Source organism: Zonotrichia albicollis, chromosome 8 (genome assembly GCF_047830755.1).
Source record: "Zonotrichia albicollis isolate bZonAlb1 chromosome 8, bZonAlb1.hap1, whole genome shotgun sequence".
NCBI lineage: Eukaryota > Metazoa > Chordata > Aves > Passeriformes > Passerellidae > Zonotrichia > Zonotrichia albicollis.
In genome coordinates this window covers 5,144,107-5,163,162 of record NC_133826.1, presented here as the reverse complement: position 1 = coordinate 5,163,162, position 19,056 = coordinate 5,144,107, and the positions used below count along the sequence as shown (strand labels likewise).

Genomic DNA, 19,056 nt, shown 5'->3' with positions numbered 1-19,056 from the left:
ACTTTTTATCCAATACTGAACTGATACAGGCTCCTCACTTGAGGGAGAAAAAGCACATTTCTGCTAAAATCTTCAAAAGCTGCACTTTTATAAATCCACCATGGATACACAGCATTTATGATTAAGAACCAAACAGCAATGAGGTTTAACATCTCAATATTCTCATAAACAGAGAAGGAAAAAAAGCAGCAAAGATGGACTCTGAAATGCTACAGTGTCCACATACAACTGTAATAAAAAATACAATATAAATACTACAATTATGTAGTGCAATGACATGATATGAGTGGACTGAAACATCAACATAGGTTGTAAGTCCCATTTGGTTTCTTTTCTGTTTCCTCTCAGTGAAAGAAGAAAAATGGGATATATTTCAGGATGCTCAGCATTACCCCAGAGTGAATATTCAATGAATAGCATAGACCACTGCTTATAAATAAATCTAAAATTGCATTTCTTACAATAGTTCACTTCTCAAACTGTGTCTAACTGGGAAGCCTTGCAGTGGCTACTAATGCTATAAACAACTCCTGTTACATTAACTTGTTTTGGTGTTTATTTTGAACCAAGCTTTTGCTAAGGCAACACAACTTGCAAGGAGATATTGCACCATCTCTACTTAAGGCTGTGGTTTCAGTGACTTATTAACAACTCATCCTACCCAAACCCGTGCTCATGTGCACACACAGAGCCAGACAAAAAGCCAACCTACCTCTTTGAGGGAATTCATTTTTGCACTGAAGTGGGGGGATTTCAACATGCGCAGCAGAATGTCCAGCCGCAAGTCATCGACCGCCGTGACCAGGTCAGGCTGGAAGCGCATACACAGCAGTTTGATCCCAGACAGGAGCTCAGGGATACTCACCAGCCTCTGTTTGAAACAAAACAACAAAAAAGGAACAAACAGAGCCATTGGTATTTTTGCTACTCTGCTATGGATGTCAGTAACTCGCAAAGAGTAAGTTTAGTGACCAAACAGACTGGTTAATCAAAACACAGTACCTGCTACATATGAAAGTATTGCTTGTACAGTAGAAATTTTAAGATAATTAAACCTCTTGTTAAAGGTTTAGATTTGGTAAATTGCTCTCCTTTGGTCCAACAATCTATGAATACTTTCTTGTTTAAAATTAACTATTTATAACTAAGTAAAAAGCCAACACAATTTAATGGAACTGAATGTCAAATTCAGGGTAATGCAGGAAGTAGCCACAAGTTACAGACACTTTACTACCAAATTCTCAGAAGCAAACAGCTATTGCAACAGTAATATGAATTTAACAGACTGCAAGTCCGTAAATATCTTTGAGTCAGAGAAGCTGCTGCACAAGGGGACCAACAAAACCAAAAATTTGATAGCAACAGCAGAAAAATATTTAAGAAAGGGTCATAAACCAGATATTTGCTGAAAAGGGTATTGAATAGAATTGGATAAATGCATTTTCACTATGTCATTCAGTCAGAATTCAGAACAAGCTGTATTCCTGCCAGTGAGAAGAAAGCTATTGTTCTAATTTACACTGACAGCATTTCCAAGACACGCAGGAAGTTCTTCCTAAATATTTAATATGTAAAACATTACCTTGTCTTTCAAGTCCTTCTCTTCTACATTCTGTACATATTTAATCATTTTATGAATGACTGGATCCAGCATGGGCTAAAGAACGTGAGAAAAGGCACGACAATCATTTTAATGCTTCCTGAAATCAATTGCATTACTTGAAAGACGTGACTGCAGCAAAAGGAAATACTTAGCTGAAAGCTCACCACTGCCTTAGAGATAAAGCAACACCTACAACAAAGATAAAGCTATCCTGGTAGCTGTGTCCAGGAAAATAAAAAGCAATTAGAGTAAGAACCCATTTCAGACCCCTGTAATGCAGGTCTGCAAATACAGATAGACCAATTGACCTGTAAAAACACATCAGATATTAGCTGCATGTGCCTCTCTTACTCCCAGGGGTTTCTAAACTACATCCTCTTCAAATAAAGTCTTTCAGTCACTTAAGTCAACAGTTTTTGGTGGTGAGGGCAGGAGTGAAGCCTGGAGTACACTTGCACATACAAAGAGATCCTGGTGAATTTTTTTCCTGTACCACAATTTTTGCAGTGTAAACTCTCCTATCCATGTCCTTCATCTCAGCCAGAGAGTTAAACTGAAAGCAAAGTTCATCCTTCAGGCTGGATTCTTTCCCCACATGGCTTCTACTGCTTACTAATAGCAGTGGTAAAGCCCCTCACTGCTGCAGATGTAGATACATGACTACAGATAATTGCTTGGAAAATGAATCTGAACATTGTCTGAGCCCTTTACTCATCACCTCAGCGTGCTCAAAATGCTTCTTGTACTTTCTGCAACATGAGGTTTGAAGGCTTTTCAAATTAGTCACCAGTTTCACACCAACACAGTTGGAAATTAATTTTCAGTCCTCTTACAAGTCATAACAAAGACATTTTACCTGTACTACAGAAGAGTTAAGATACTCTGCACAAACTCCGAATGGTTGAACTAATGCAGAGATTGCCTGAAAAAAAGACAGCAAGTATTTAGCTGCATATTTAAGGAATCTTTTCATAGTAATATAGATTAAAAGGCAAATAAAGGTGAACAAGTATAATTTATATTATGTATTTCCAGTCACTTGCTATGATTGTTTTTGGTGTGCAAGTCCTTTACAACAACACATGGTTTCAGAAAGATTTACTCTATGGCACGCAGTAGAGTATGTGCTATGTATTATATATGGCATACAGTATGTGTTACATATTTTTGTCTGAAATAAAAAATGCCTTCCCAGTTTTCTCTAATCTTGGTCCTCTCATCACTCTGTTCAGTGTTCTCTGACAGATCCTGTTTCAGTCACAGAAATAAACAGACGGAAAGGAACATATCACATTTTGCTTGCTCTCTACAGCAATCAAAAGTGTGAATGCAAAATTTAAGGTTAAAGCCATATGGCAAATTTCTTTCCCAAAGCAATACGTGGGAGAAAGCTTTTGTAAATGTGTCATATACATGTCAAGATCTCTTCAATGCGTGATTTTAAAGTGGTATCTATCGTCAAGAAATTAAATGTATAAAAGCATTTGTTTGCCAATAAATAAGACCAAAATCAGTTTCTTTTCACACTGGATCAAGAATTGTGGAACTGAGTGTGCAGCAATGCAATCCAAGGCCCAGATTAATGACGCTGACCCAGATATTTCCTTCCTAAACAGGCAATTATTAATCATTAAACAAAGTCAAGTCAAAGTTTCTATTACAGAACTGGCATGTATATCAAGATTTTCCTTATTCTTCTGTCAAGCTGACATATGAATCTATCTCAATACAAAGCAGAAAATATCAATACCCCAAGAAAAGAAGTTGAATTCCCTCCAAGTGGCATGTCACTGGAAGCAGACTGATTTTATACTGGGGGACAAGGTTCCAGATGACATAGTTTTCCTTTAGCCTCCTCATTCTCCAAAGCTTGAAAGAATTGGAAGTCTCCTGAATATAGGTTAGGAAGCTAAAACTAACCAAGTTAGTTTATAAATAGCTTAGCTCCATTGAACCAGTCAGTTTTAAGACACTGCTCTTGAAAAGTTGTTTAGGATTAGACACTGTCTGTCTTCCTAAGGATTTTTTCCTTAACAGTGATTTCTATAATAAATGACAGAAGTCAATTTGCTTTCAGCTAAATGCAGCTATGGGTGCAGTAAACAGAAAACCAGGGACATACTGGTGAGCATACAACAAAAGTACTTTGATTGATGTCTAACCAGAAGGCTGAATGCTAGCAGCAAGGTACACTAATTTCTCCTCTCCTCTGTGAAGTCTTAATTGCTCTTCAGTCAGAATTCTTATGTACAACCTCACCTGACCTCCAGCCTGACAGCACTTCTCCAGGGCTCTGTGGGAGTGCTGCTCTGGTACCAAAGAAAAGGTAAAAGCACTGCCAAAAGGGACACTGCTGGTTCTACATGAAAGGGAAAATGGAAAGGGAGAAGTCTCATGACAGAAGATGGACTTACCCCAAGTTCAATATCTTCAGAATTGAGTTTGGACTGAATTGCCGAAAATCCACCCAACTCCGCAAACTGAAATAAAATAATCAGTGTTACACAGTGAATTACAGTATTTTATCTTTTAAATAAGAGATTATAGAAAATATTCCACTGACAGTTCCTGAGATGCCAACAAGCGTCCTTTACCATGGAACATCCTATCCAAACAAAGCTTTATATTTTCATGGGAATGCAGGGACACACTGGGGAATGCAATGCAACTATTCATGATACCAGGGTAAGTATCAAGCTAGAAACTCTGTCCTGAGTAAAAATGGACAGAGGGAAGAAAGGTAGACCACACAGAGCAATAGCTGACTGGACTGGCAGTTTTGCCTTGGGGAACCTTTGACTGCAGCCTCAGCTGGGCTCTCAAATTCCTCTAGTCATAGATACCACATTGGGGTAAAAGTGCTCAGGGGAGAAGGCAGCAACTCAACAAGCTACATTTTACAAGGCAGGATTAAAATATCACCCTATTTTTTTTTGTGGTTGTCAGAAAAGTGATGAGTGAAAAAACAAGGGGAAGGTGAGGAGGGAGAAGAAATTACCCCTGAAGACCAATGAATTCAAGTGACAAACAACAATTCTGGTTTACATTTACCTACCCTGTTTACCAGATCCACCAGCCACCCGTGAGGCTCCTTGAACAATAAGAATAGGAACAAATTAGCAGCTGCAACATCAATGCTCAACATTTGTCTTCTGAAACAGACATTTGGACACACGTTCAGCACATCAACCCACGCCTCAAATGGATGCACTATTACACAAATAAAGCAGTGTTTGTAACAGCTCCTGTATTAAGTGTAGCTGGAGCTCTGGTTGGTTCTCATGAGCATCATCCTGTTTTGGACTCTGCCTGACATCACTGCCCATGTGCTGTGGCAACAGATCACATTGTGGCTGCTGACTCACAAGCAACTGTATTTATAGCACTGTAGCAGTGTGGAACATTACTTCCCCAAAGCAGCAGATGTAGAATTTTCTTTCTACGGCCACAAACTTGTTTCCTGAAGGGGAAATCAACTCCATGATGCTGTTTTGTCCCACCCATCTGGAAAAACTGTAACAAGATAGTGCAAACCTCAAAAACTGCCTCCTTGCCAGTGTGTTTGAGTTGAAGATATTTTATCCTTGGCTGTCAGAAAAGCCTGAATTCTCTACTAGAACTAGACACTTGGAGTTATCCTGGTCATTTCACACTCAACAACCAAACAGATGTCAGTCCTTAAATACACAGACCCACCCGTTGTGTGCTTCATGTCTAAAGCAAAACACAGATTGTTGTGCTACTTTAGACATGAAAGTTCACCCATTTCTAAATGCAGCCTCTAACAGAGAATTGGAACAACTTGAGAGCACAAATTAATGTCTACAGACAAACACACACTCCACATCTATTTGCAGTAATTCGTGGTGACATATTTAAACTTTGTCTTACAAATACCTACTAAACAATTAATCTTATCTGAGACAAAGACATCCACCCTAAAATTAGTTTTTAGGGCATGGCCATGCTTACCTTCTGAAAAGTGGATATGGGTGAGACAGCATGCATGTTGCCCTCCCCAAAGACTTCTGCCCAGTTTCTCTGGCACACCTTCATTCTGTTCTTGAAATGATATTCATTGTCGGGATTGAATGCCTTCAAAGAAAAGCCCATGGCAATGAACAGGTGCCTTATGCCACTTTCAAACTTATCTTGATAATTGTTTTAGCTGAGCATTCTCCTGGCTTACAGTTAAAGATCTAGCAAAAAATAAAGCTGGAGACAAGCCCCCTGCTCCCACCTCTCAGTTCTCAACATATAAAGCATTTTGAAACCTTTATATATCCAATAACCCCATGAGCCAGAGGTCCATAAAACAGAGAACTGAACTCAAAGCATCAGTTTTAAAAAACAAAGAGCAAAATGACAAAAAAGTGATATATTTTTTTTTAAACTGCTGGTTTTCAGAAGTTTTGAACAGCACCCACTCCTTTGAATTGCATACTGGATGTAAAATACCTGCAGCAAACAATGGCTGCAGATTTTAAGACAATGAATTACAACTTAAACAGCTGGAAAAAACATCAGCTGCATAAAAACAAAATGCCAAATACCCAGATATTAAAACTGTATCAGAGGGTCAAATACCATTGTAAGCACACCAAGCAGGCCCACGGGGATGGGATCTTGTTTTACTCTCTCTGCAACCAGGTCCACCAGCAGCATGAGCATGTTGTAGATTCCTTCATGGATTTCGGTTCCCCACTTGTGAACAGCACTGGACGTCAACAGCTAACAAGGAAAAAAAAGGCAGTTTTTAAAAATTTGGAGCACAATCAAAAACAAGGACAAATTTATCAACTCCTGTGACTCTTTTTTCAGAATAAATGTTTCCTTGGAATGCACTCATCACTATCTGGTGTGTTTTTCAGATGTTCTTTCTGCACTAATGGCTTAAGAGTTAACTCAATTTGTAATTTTGCAGAAGAGCACCTTAAATCACAGATTATGACAGAAAATAAAATCTATCTAAGCATTTTCCATTTGCATGCACTAGGAGAGATTGTAACCTTTGCAAAGAACAACCACTATGAAATGAATCTGTCTGCAGATTGAACACACAACTATTAAATCTTGAAACAGGCAGCCATAAAGCTGCACTGATTCAGCTGAGGTAACCATTTACCAATTCGCACTTTTTGAGCAGCTTCTATTGGAAAACAAAGCACATGCAGCAGGAGAAAGAAGTATTTAATGCTGCTCCCACCTACTGAAACATGTTCTTTAAATCTGGTTTCATGGTTGTTTATAAAGGACACCTGGCTGCCATCTGCAAATTAATTTAATTTCTGCTGTGTCTGAATAAAAGCAGATAAAATTAATACCTTAAATACAATCACTTTTTGTAACATTAATAGAGTTTCTTGTAAATATTTCAGCAAATTGTAATTCAGCACATCCTGAACTTAGATTTCTACAGATTATCCTTTTGGAGGAACAATCTACATTGTTTATTTCATATGCAAAAAACATCAAGTGATGTTAAACTACTGTATGTAAGATTAGCACTCTGATAATAGTATGGAAAAAGAACTTTTCCCTTAAATTTCTGCCTTCCTTAAATGAAGTTATATTCTCAGTATTTTAACACTAGGACCAAGTAACTTTTTAAAGGGTATGTGTGTTTTTTTATACATATGGACTAAATACTGGGCAGGAAATACACACAGTACCTAAAGTGCATGGAATAGTGGCAAGTCAATTAGTTTGGGGAACTATATAAGGCAAATTCAAAACAGCCCAGAGAAACACAGGGCATTGAGAACAAACCTCTCTTTGGGCTCTGGTAATTACTATAGGGCTCTTCATTTAAGAAAAAGAAAAAAAGAAAAAAAGCCAAGTGCTAAAGTTGGCCAGAGTTACAGAATTGTAATGGAACCCTGTAAATGGAACCCTGTATGATTTAAATTTAAATTTCTATTTCTATGATTTTAATCTAGGAAAATATTTTGAGTGTGATTTTAATCTAAGAACCCATTCAGTAGTTTTAATTTTTGGATTACAAAAGACTATTTCCACCATGAACAACACAGAGAAACACTGAATTGGCCTGCTGTACCTACTTACCTTTTTAAATGCTTCAGGCATGCATCTGTCCATAAACCTCTTGCAATTCTCATCAGAATCAGAAAGACCTTTACAGAAAAGAGAGTTCTTTTACCCAGTACTTTAAAAAAATCACTTTTTAAGATGACCTCAGAGACCTTGTGGCAAAATTGAAGGAACACCAACCCAAATTAGCAGTAATAAAAGTGCTACTGCTCCTTCATAACTAGTGTGCTTTTTAAGCCACAAAAAGCATGCCTTGAGAGAACCTGCCTTTCAGAACTAAGAATTAATTTCCCAATACCTTTTACAGGTTTTTCAAGCATTATTAGCACCATAGAGTTTACAATTCATACATTACTGATGCTTCACAGCCTCCCTCCAAAACCAAATTAAAGCACAGCCTTTTAACACAGACTGCAAACAGAGAAGCAAAAACCAGAACCACTTAACAACTTCTATTCTTCCAAGAGATTACAACATTCCTTTAGTCTGCCATCAGGCATGGCTGAAAATCTATCTTGTACTCTCATTATACACCAGTTGTTGGGTGTGGTGCCTCCCTAACACTCTTAACCCCAGCCAAAGTACTGAATAAGAAGAGTCAAATTCAGATGTAATGCAATATAAGCACTTCACTCATACAAAGTGAAAAGCAACCACTTATACAAGAATGGTACAGCAGGGACTGAGATGACAGCTTGCTTTTATGAATGGAAAATACCCAGCACAAGGAAAAAAAAAAGAGTAATTTAGTTCTGAAAAGATGTAATTCCCACAATTATTAGAACATAAAGAAACATGTGTGCCACTTTTTGAAAAAAAATTAAGCAAACAGATTACTTTAGAGAGAAAGAAAAGAGATCAATGATGTTTTTACAGCATTGGGTAGAACAGTTCACTGTTAAACACTTTCCCAGAGATGTGATTGTTGTGCAGGGTGCAAGAAAACAGCAGCAAGAGTAAAGTGAAAGACACAACTGCCCAACATTTTGTCTGTGACACCCTCTGAACAGATAATCTGTGCAATTGTGAAAGGGAACTTACCCAGTCTGGCCAGGTAGGTGGATGCAATTAGGCACTTGCCTAGAGACTCCTCCCTCTTGTAAGGTATGGACCAGTGATCTGTCAAAACTCTGCTCTCCAGCTCATACAAGTTGGTTGTTGGAAATTCAATCCCTTCACCAGAGCAATTCCCATTTTCATCATTTTTCTGCAGGTGAAAAAAATAAAGTTCAAGGAAACCAGTTTCCTAAACACATTAAAGGGTTTAGAAAAGGCAGCTGTGCTTGTAACAAGCATGTCAAATTCTCAACCCTGAGGCTGCTTGCGTTTTTCAAAGTAGAATTGAATATTTCAATTTGAATTGAAGGGATTACATACCTGGAGTATTTCACGGAGGTGATAAGTACCATGTTTACATAACTAATTGCTAACTAATTGCCAATTTAAGCAGCAAATCTTGTTCCATAGCATATCAGATCCTAGAGCCAGGTGATAAGTACTTCCAGTCCCTGGGAGACTGTAAAGTACAAATTTTGATCTCCATAGATCTGCACATTAATCCTCTGTTCAACAACTCCTGTAGAATATGGGAATAGTTTACTCTTAGGGAAATCCATTTCACCCCATCACACTAGAAATACAGGATACTGTTTCAGTACATCAAGCTTTTATTTTACTAACTAATAACCTAATGAAAAACAAGAAATATAGTTGTCCAACAAGGTAATGTAATTATCGTTCTCCTGAAGTCATAATGAGTTACTGGCAAATATTCTGGAAGGTAAGAGGGAAAAGGCGAGCAGGTGACTGCAGCTAAGCTTTACAGGTTTCCTTGCTAGGGGCACTGAAGAGCAGCTATTTCTGTGTACAGGACACAGAATTACCCCCTGCTCTCCTCCAAGTGCCATATGAGGTAACTGCCCCAGCAATGCCAAAGAAAGAGTAGACAAGTTATTCATTTATTTTCTTTTGTTTATTTTTTAACCTGCCATAGATGCCAGGTATCCAATGTGTCAAAGAGTTCACATGGACTACCTTTCCCTGCCTCCACAAGAGCAGGCAAAGCCAGCAGGAGAAAGGACAGAATGTCTGGGTCAGGCCTGGCAGCGAGCAGGAGCCACTGCCAGAGACAGTGGAAAACAAGTGATGGTAACAAGATCCCACTGAGAAAGAAGCCAGAGACATGGAGGGAGGAAGGACAAGCAGGAAACATTCCACAGTAAAAACCAGACAGTGTCAGGAAAGTGAGTGGAACAACTAGAAAGGAATAAACCAAAAGAACTGAACTCTGAAGGAGATGGTATATCAAGAACAAAATCAATGTATGCACACAAGTGTGCTTCCAGCTCTCTCACTGCATTTGCTATTTGTAGGATTAGACCTGTTTTTAAAAAGTAAATGTGTCATTCACTTTCATAATGGTTCAAAACTATTAAGCCAAGGGAACAGCAATTGTGCAGAGCTTAACCTTTAAAGTTCACGGACAGCACGTGGGCTGGACTTGCTAACGTTCTGCAGAGCAGCAGGACAATTTATAGGAGCAGAACACTGCTCAGAAAAAACCACATATTGGTGCCTGGGAAATAAAGTGCTGCCTTTCTGTAACCCCCTGCTAAACACTTTGTGCCCAGTTTGTCTTTATGGGAGGCTGTACTTTAGCAGACCTGAATATCAGCTTCAGAAACTGTGGTCACCTGATCCAGCACTGATTATGGATGGCTGATGTAATTCCCATCTAGCAAATCACACCCTGTTTAAATACTTCAGGTTTTGGAGGAGGGTTGTTTGAAGGTCTGCATGAAAAGACACTGAAATTATCTAGAAGCATTTTTTAGAAATTAAACTGTTAATTATACAGCTTCTGTAAAGAACACTCATGCAGAAAACAAAACCATTTCCTACAGAAAACAAGCGTGCAGTTACAAAGAAAGTGCTCACAGTAACAGAGCAGGAATGAACTTTTAGTATAAAAAAAGCAGACTGAGTATAACTTCAAAACCCAATTGCTGGGTGTTCAAGGACTACAGTTCAGCCTCCACTTGTAGCCAAGGAAAGCAACATTTCAACAAATGTTACAGAAACAGAGCAACAGTTGCTTCATTCCCTGGAGGAAAGCATCCCCATTAAATAAACGCTGCGACAGCAACTGGCATCTAAAGAGGTGCAGAACAGCAATGCAGACCCCTTCAACTATAGATGAAAAACTCCACTTCTTGTTCTGCTTTCCCATCTGCATCCCAGCAATGCTGCTCATTAGTTGCCTGTTTCCACACAAGTGATTGCCAGGGTCCGTGACACAGAAATTCACACAGAAAGTGAAATAATACATGTTCTTCACTGTGCATTCAGCTCCCACATTATCCTAAATTATGCTTAGAACACATCTGGACTATTGCTAGATTGAGTCTACCAACAGTGCAGTGAAAAGAGGGTTTTACACAAAAAATGAGCGTGGTATTTGGAATACTGCCCTATAGTAATGGGAGCTGTTTGCATTGAAGGAACATGCTTTTGGCACTTTCCAGGAATTAGAGGCAATGAGGCTTCTTGCTTGACAGTGCTCTGCTGCTACTAAAACCATGTGCAGAAAGTATCAAGTTCATGTATTAATTTTAGAACACATCACATCCACATAGCTCCACAGCGACTGTGAAACCTGTGACAGTCTCAAACACACACCCAGGCAGTTTAAAACCCAAATTCCCCTCCAAACCATTAATAAACTGAACACTCTGCATTTCTGGGAGATTACAGCTATGTTCACATTATATTAGTGCAGACTGAGTTGTGTTTCTTAAACAAATCCACGACAAGAAACAGTCTCTTTAAAGACTTACTGCTGCTCTTTCATAATTAGTGTCTTTCTGCACATGAAAAAGCCCAAACTGTTCACCCACCCAATTTTTAAATTGATTTTGGCACTGCTCTTTAAAGTGAGAGATTTATTAGCAGCAGCTGCTGCAGCAAGGTGAAACATCAGCTCAGTTCTTGCATCATCTTATGCTGGCTGGAGATCTGCACACAGATCTCACACTCCAACACAGCCTGCAGAATTCACTTCTCTGCTGACACTCACAAATGTAACACAGCCTTGAACACCACAATTAATGCTCTGTAACTGAGGAGCTCAGGAACTGTCACTGCAAACTCTACTGACAAAGATTTTGAACAAAAATTATGGTACATGCAAAAGTAAATAGATACAAGGCCGTAACAGCCATCCAAAAAGTGATTTTCTCAATCTTGGCTTTGGGGAATTATGTGGGGTTTGTTTGCTTGTTTCTAAATAAATATATATAAAGAGGTAGCTCCCTCCCCTCAAATAGGTGACTTCAGAATGGTGTCTGCCATTTGATGATGATCTGTATCAGGACTCTGCAATTCTGGCTGAACAGACTTAGCACTGGACTGGTCCCCAGCATGGTAAGGATTTGTACAGGTGTTCTTCCATAAAATAGCAAAGAGCAAGAAAAGCCCCCAGCCCTACTCTGGTAACCAATGGGTCAAAGATAAACTGTCTAAAAGGCCATTACAATCACTCTTTTCTGCTGTAGGAAGTCATAGTGCATATCACAAATCTGTAACTATTTCTGCAGCTGAAATAGTGACACCAACAAACTTCTGCTGACAAACCTTTAACACAGTTTTCCATGCCTTCTGATGTATATCCTATTGCACAAAAGCCCTGAAGATCCCCTCGTTCTAACAGTCTTGGCTCTTCTGGCTTATTTTCAAGGTGTGAAAATGCAGTTATGGCTAAACACGCACACAGGCTCCCAGGAGAAATACCCTCACAGGAACAGGCTCAAGCACTGATTCAAGATTCCCTCTCTGGGGACCTGGCACCTCCCAGATTTGCTTGCAAGGCTGAATAAACAAAAATTGTTCAACATCTGATCAATAAAGCATTGCTTAAATCTGTAGCATAAAACCTTCCACTCAAGAGTAACAAAGAACAAAGATTAGCACAAAAACTGAAATATGATTTAACTTTAATTGCGAAAAGGTCACAGTTTAAAGCTTCAAAATGTACTCATGCAGTATTCAGCTAATTAACTCATCAAACAGTGTTTAACTAAAGCCACTGACAGTTCTCATACCAGTCTCTTTACATAAAATAACAATGAGTTTAAGACTTGTTTTGATTCTATTTGGCAGCCTTAGTAATGAAATTACAGTCAAATCATAATTTAAATTAGTTAATTTGATTTAGATAAGAGGCTACCAACAGAATCTATTATCACCATAACCAAGTCACATTATGTGCTCGTGAATCCAGTATAACTTAGGAAACAAAACCCCAAAGTCTTGTTTCTTTCAACAAGCAACAGGATCACACTTTCTAAGACACCAGCAGATCAAGCAGCTACCTCCATCTCATGCCTCTCTAATAAGTCATTTTCACAAAATAACCATAGTTTTATAGCCAAAACCCGAGATTTTTGAAGTTTCATTGAATTGTTAAACAGAAAACAACCACAAAACCTTGTTACTATGTACCTACAAACAGGACAAAGTTTAACTGCTCTGAAAAGCAGTAATGAAAAAAATGCATAAAGCCAGAACTAGCAGCCAAAAATTTTAAGTCCACCTTCAGATTTTAATCACAGACATAGATAACATAAAGAAATCAATTTTCCAATGGTACATCTTTTCCAGCTGCCAAGTGTCAGCAGGGATGCTCCCCTCTGCACAGCACTGCTGTACCACTCACAAGCGTTTGCAGAGCACTGCAGTGCTCAGGTGGAGGCAAGGTGAGAGAAATACATCAAATACCCATAAAAACAGAGCATTTCTCTGCTCTGATGTACTGTGCCCATCAATTTGTGGGAGAAGCTATGAATCCTGAAGGCATGACCTGACAGTCCCTCCACCTGCCAGACTATTGATTAAAGCGGTTTTTAGTTTCACGCCTGGATGTCAAACCTTTCTTTCTGTTAATTAACTCCTAAAAGGGGGATATTCTGTTACCTAGAACTCAAACACAAGTGTAAGAATTCAAAGCCTTTCAAATACCTTGAAGCTACCACCTTACACTTACACATAAACACTAAGAACAAGGTCCTGAATGTCTAAAAAAATTGTTACATTTTCATATGTGTAACCTATTTGCTTTTTATAAACTGGTATTTCAGATGGTTAAAGAACTTTTGTCTCTTGTTAAGAGGCAGATGTGGAAACAAAATTGGAGCTGCCTGTTCCTGCACTCAGATTGAACCCACTGGACCCACACTGCTAAGAGCAAGCTTGGAATCCTCTTGTGAATACGTCAGCATTAGTAAGACTCAAAAAATGGTGTCATGTATGGAATTTCCATGTTATGTTTCTTATCTGGCAATAAGAAAACCCACTGTGATTTCCTGAATGTTTTACTGACAAACAGACATTCACTTGCAAAGTATTGCCACAGTTTTAAACTGTTTTAAGAGATACAGCATCTCTTAAATCCTTGAATTTTCATCCAGAGAAACATATTGGGATGCAAAAAATTTAAGTGCAGCAACAGACAGGAATGTTTATTGTTGTTTATGTTTTGCTAGGAGAACATAAGCTTGTTGGTGAGACACACAGATGTTTTGTTTTGTTCTTTTTTCACAGAAAGGAAGCTCTTGAAATTTCTACTATGGACTATACACAAACAAATACAGTCTTGTCACAAGAAAAAAATACCAGTATTTTGTCATGCCAATATAAGAGGATGATACCAGTCTACTACTAAAGGAAAAGAAATCCTATTTTACAGACTCTACCTAACTGAAGTTGATCTGGACTCTCATTCCATCATAGAGATGTCCTAAGAAAAATCCAATTTATTTAGTGAACTTTCTCACAGAAGGTTTCAGACACTGACCTTAACTTAGAGTTGCACTAGGATACCATCAAGGATGCATGGATATATATAATTTGTTATAATCCTTAAGGTTTAGTCTAAACCCTTAGTAGCTGTAAAGGATTATAACAAATTATTTATAACCAGAAAAACCCTATGGCTCCACCTTCTCTCTGCCCCCCATCTCTCATAACCAAGAACTGTGTAAGACTGGGAATAAGAACAAGATATAAATTAAAAAATAAAAATAAATTCAGCAAAGCTGAGAATTAACTCAGAGTTTCTGAAAACATGGCTTGTACTCTCTCCCTGATTTCCAGGGTGATGGTGTGATGTTACCAGGCAATACTCCCTGATGTACTTGCCTGCTTGTTCAAAGATAAACACAGTCCTGAGCATCACAGCAAAACAAAACAACCGAGGCTGTGTAAAAATAGCACTTGAATTAAAACCTCCATTTAACTTCAAAAATACAAGGAGCTTCTTTGCCCTTTTATGTTGCCATTACCACAGCATTCAGTGAAATCTGAGGCAGAGATTCACTACAACCACTTTTGGCAACGTATTTCGAAGTCTGATAAGTTGTAGGTGAGGGAGAGGTCATGGAAAGCACTGTTAGGAATGCCATTCATAAGGAAGCAAGGAAAACTCTCATCTTTCATGTGTTTTCACTATTGTCTGTGGATGTATTTAACAACTTACTCCATTTGTGTAACTACAAACAGCCAGTCAGAGTCAACACCATTATCCCTCCCAACCCTTGAGTTTTCATAAGCACAAAACCTCATGCTTGTTCCAAATAACTCAGAATAACTTAGTGTGATATCAGATAAACATCGTGCTTTTAAACAATAAAACAATGAATCACAAGTGCTTAACATTTCAGTACTTAAAATTAAGTCAATACTTGTATCTCCATTTGCCAAAACACCAGGAATTAATAGAGAAGTGCTGCAGAACCACCACATAAAGTATTTACTGCAACATTTTAGTGACCAAAGGTCAGGCTCTGGGAAGGAAAATTAATTCAATAATGCTACTAAACATCCATCTATACTTCTGTTCTACTGATGTATAGTGAGACAGAAACCAGAACCGACAAAGCAGATGATTTTTACTGTGTCTAATGCCAAAATTGTGACTAACTGATAAAAAAATTAAAATCTTTAAATGCCTCTCAAGATCGTTCTTGAAAAGCCAGAACTGTTGTAAACTAGTGGCAGGAAGATCAAGTGGCAAGAAACACTTGGAAGATTGGCTTTTAAAATTAATTTTTAATTTGGCCCCTGAAACATATATACCAAAGGCTGCTCCTACAGCAGCACAAATACGTGTTTTTTTCAAAATCAAAGCTTACAAAAGAAACAGGCACTTCCTCTTTGCCCTCCTCATACAAAGAGCTACTGTTCCTTAATCCAAAAGCAATCCAAATGATTTGCTGGAATTAACTTCTAACACTGGCTAATTTGTTTTTATTCTCATTCTTCCTCAGTATTTCACTTCCTTATTAAACAGCTGCCACAGAATAGCACTGTAAACTGGGAAGATGACCAAAAAATGCTTCCAGAGGACATTATACCAGAAACACTTCCTGCCCAGCTGAGAATTTGGCTGTACAGAGCTGTCTCCCACCTTCACTGACCCTGCAGGCATCACCTTCACCAATGAATCAGTAATTACAGAGTGCTCCTCTCAATCCAGAAATTACTCTAACGATCACATTACATGATAATGACTTTGTGAGTTATTCAAAACAAAGCTTACATTTAAAATTAACCAGCTGCATCTCTCAGTATCACCCCTACTTCCCTAATTTCACATAGCATCTCCTATTAGTCTGTGTTATATCAAGAATGAAACTCAGAGTGTTTTCTTTCAAATGCTTTCAAGGAAGTGTTAATGGAATCAGAATATAGAAAGAGGTTCCACACCAGGGCCACTCATTTTTGAAAACAGTGATGCTGAAAACCAGGAGTGCTAAAATACTAATTCCACTTGACATTCTGATGGCATCCAGCCAGGGACTCGATGCCAGAATCCACCACAGAGCTTTATTTGATTGCTTAATTGTTTTACAAGGCCAATTCGAAGACAAGCCACTCTGTAAAACTTCCACATGAGAATGCAAGAAATACTCACTTTTGCAAAGCTCAAGACTACTTACAAGAGAGAAGACTGACTTTAAATGTGCAGAATTGTAGCGTGAAATCCATCTCATTTGCTTGAAGGCTAAATACCTTCTTTGTCTTTAAATAAATACAGCTCTTTCCATTCAAAGATCAAAGAACTTCATAAGCCTAACGTCCATGGTTCTCCTTAATAAAGCACACCCCATTATCCTCATTTTACACATTAAAAGCTAAAGCACATCTGTGGCAGAACTGCTTTCAGTCCTGAGCTTTAATAATGAGGAGAGGTGGGGTTTGAACACCACAGTTCTGCAGCATGACTAGTGAGAATGTTCCTGGCACTGGCACTCACTACGGTTGCCGGCCTGTTTTTTTCACAAAATCTCTTCTCTTGCAGCCAAACAGCACCTTAAAAGCAACCTTGGACAAGTTTTATTATAAACCTTACCTAGTAAAATCTGGCATGTATGAGCTTTTGATCCAGTTCAACTAAAAAAACATAAATCACAAGAGCACATGCTGAAGGGGACAGGAATAGCCAGGGGGTAATATAATCTGTTCATCACAATTTAGCTAAAAGGTCATAGTAATGGCTCTCAGAAGCTGTTTTAAAAGCAAATTAAGGTTGTTTTAGTGAAGGTTATACAAACCATTGGTGTATGTTTAATATTTTCATCTGTCCCTGCCCACAATTTCAATCCTCACATTTGTTTAGCCTGCTCTTCTCCACCCCATTCCTCTCAAACTCATGGAAGCCAGCAATTGTGGCACTTGTGGCAATTCATGGACACACTGACAGACGTTGTCATCACACTCATTTATAGTCTTGTCTTAAATTATAAGGATTTAGCAGCAGTTGATAAAGCAGCTTATCTGTCAGTCAGATGAAGAGATGAGCACAGCATCCTTCACCCGCCTCCCTCGGCACAGAATCACACCGTGACAATCTGCATGCTGCCTGAGGAATAAACACAGAAACCCCACATTCCTGCCAAACTGCAAGATTTGCTTCTGTCAACAGACATAAACACAGAAGTTATGTCAAACACACCAAGTTGCCTCTTGGAAAAGCAGGTGACCTCAGTCTATCAAGTGTGGTTTGCTGCTACAAAGGGCAAAACTTCCAAGCAGCTGTAAACCTCAAGGTGAACTTCCCGTGGTTTTAGGAAGACTGCACAAATGAACTGAAGCCCCCAAGTTTGTCTGGCCTTTTCCTTTTGATGAGATAAGTGTGGTCATGTTACCAGCATCAATGCCAAAGACACACAGCTATTAACCCAAAACTGAAGCAATTGGGAAACACCAGCCTGCTGAAACAAAGGTTTTTAGCCTCATGAAATTGAAATTTATGCACACCTTCACTCAAGCCTCATACAGAAAGAAAACACAGGGCACATGTTGGGCCAGCTCACAGTAGATATCTTGCTTTTGGGCCAGTTACTCCAAATTTAGGCTTCTTCAACACTTTCAGACAGCCCTGAAGACCAGCAGCCTGGACCACTGAAAAAAGAGTCACACTGATTTTTAAAACCCTATCTAAAGAAAACATGTTTTAACTAGTATGATATGTATCTGGTTGCTGTGCTCCTCTCAAAGAAAACCACTAGACAAGCCTTTCTTTGATCCACATGAATGCTGAACAGATTCTAACATTATGTAATAGAGACCAAATAAGCATATGCAAACATAATGGATTCATTACTGATTAGGGAAAATGTAAAGTGTTTAATCATTCATAGACCTATTCTTATATGCATGCTAAAGTGTGCTCAGCCAAAAAAAGCACATAAATTCAAAGTACAGACCTGTTATACACGTTTTGAAGAATGACTGAAGCAATCTTGTTATTTTTAAATTATAAATCTAATCCTAACTTTTGTTCATGAAGCATTAGATTGGAACATTTTACTTGGGGAAAAATTTCTAAGAATTCTTCTCCTGTGATTTATCCTCTCTTTATCTCCTATTGCTGATATATAAAATCCAAAAATCTAACACACCACTTCCTCCCCACTGAATAAAAGTTAAAACTGGCATTATGAAGAGAAGGAAGAATACACACTTGAAGAGCTGTTAGAAAGAGAGATGATACTGAGAGGAAGAAAACCAGAAATAACATCTGAATTACCACAAGACAGCATGGGGTACAATATGTTTCACCATAATGTGTATGACTACAATGAATAATATAGCTGCTTCTGCAATGGCTTTCTCTACAGCTTCATATGCCATAAGCTTCTGCTGAATGGAAAACTACTGATTAACCTGATTAATTACTGATTAACCACTTAAAGAATAGCTGTATCTTATTAAATGTAATGCTAGATTACAGCTGACGAAATAAAAAACCCCAAGAACTGATGATATATCACTTTCCCCCTTTCATAAAATGTATGTCAAGAGCTGTTAAATTGTACTGCAGTGTTAGACAAATATGCACAGGC

At 38.4% G+C, this 19,056-nt stretch overlaps 1 protein-coding gene across 3 annotated transcripts in view; it reads right to left on the bottom strand.

Annotated features, from left to right (window-relative positions):
- Positions 1–19,056, bottom strand: part of USP24 (ubiquitin specific peptidase 24) — a 61,455-nt gene that overhangs the window by 40,190 nt on the left and 2,209 nt on the right. For all 3 annotated transcript variants that reach the window (XM_074545734.1, XM_074545735.1, XM_074545736.1), the window contains exons 2-10: positions 8,696–8,861; positions 7,670–7,737; positions 6,191–6,334; positions 5,576–5,698; positions 4,659–4,694; positions 4,018–4,083; positions 2,460–2,525; positions 1,583–1,657; positions 713–871 (exon numbers count right to left, since the gene is read on the bottom strand). In XM_074545734.1, the coding sequence (XP_074401835.1) occupies positions 713–871; positions 1,583–1,657; positions 2,460–2,525; positions 4,018–4,083; positions 4,659–4,694; positions 5,576–5,698; positions 6,191–6,334; positions 7,670–7,737; positions 8,696–8,861 (903 nt within the window). The remainder of the gene's footprint in view (positions 1–712; positions 872–1,582; positions 1,658–2,459; positions 2,526–4,017; positions 4,084–4,658; positions 4,695–5,575; positions 5,699–6,190; positions 6,335–7,669; positions 7,738–8,695; positions 8,862–19,056) is intronic.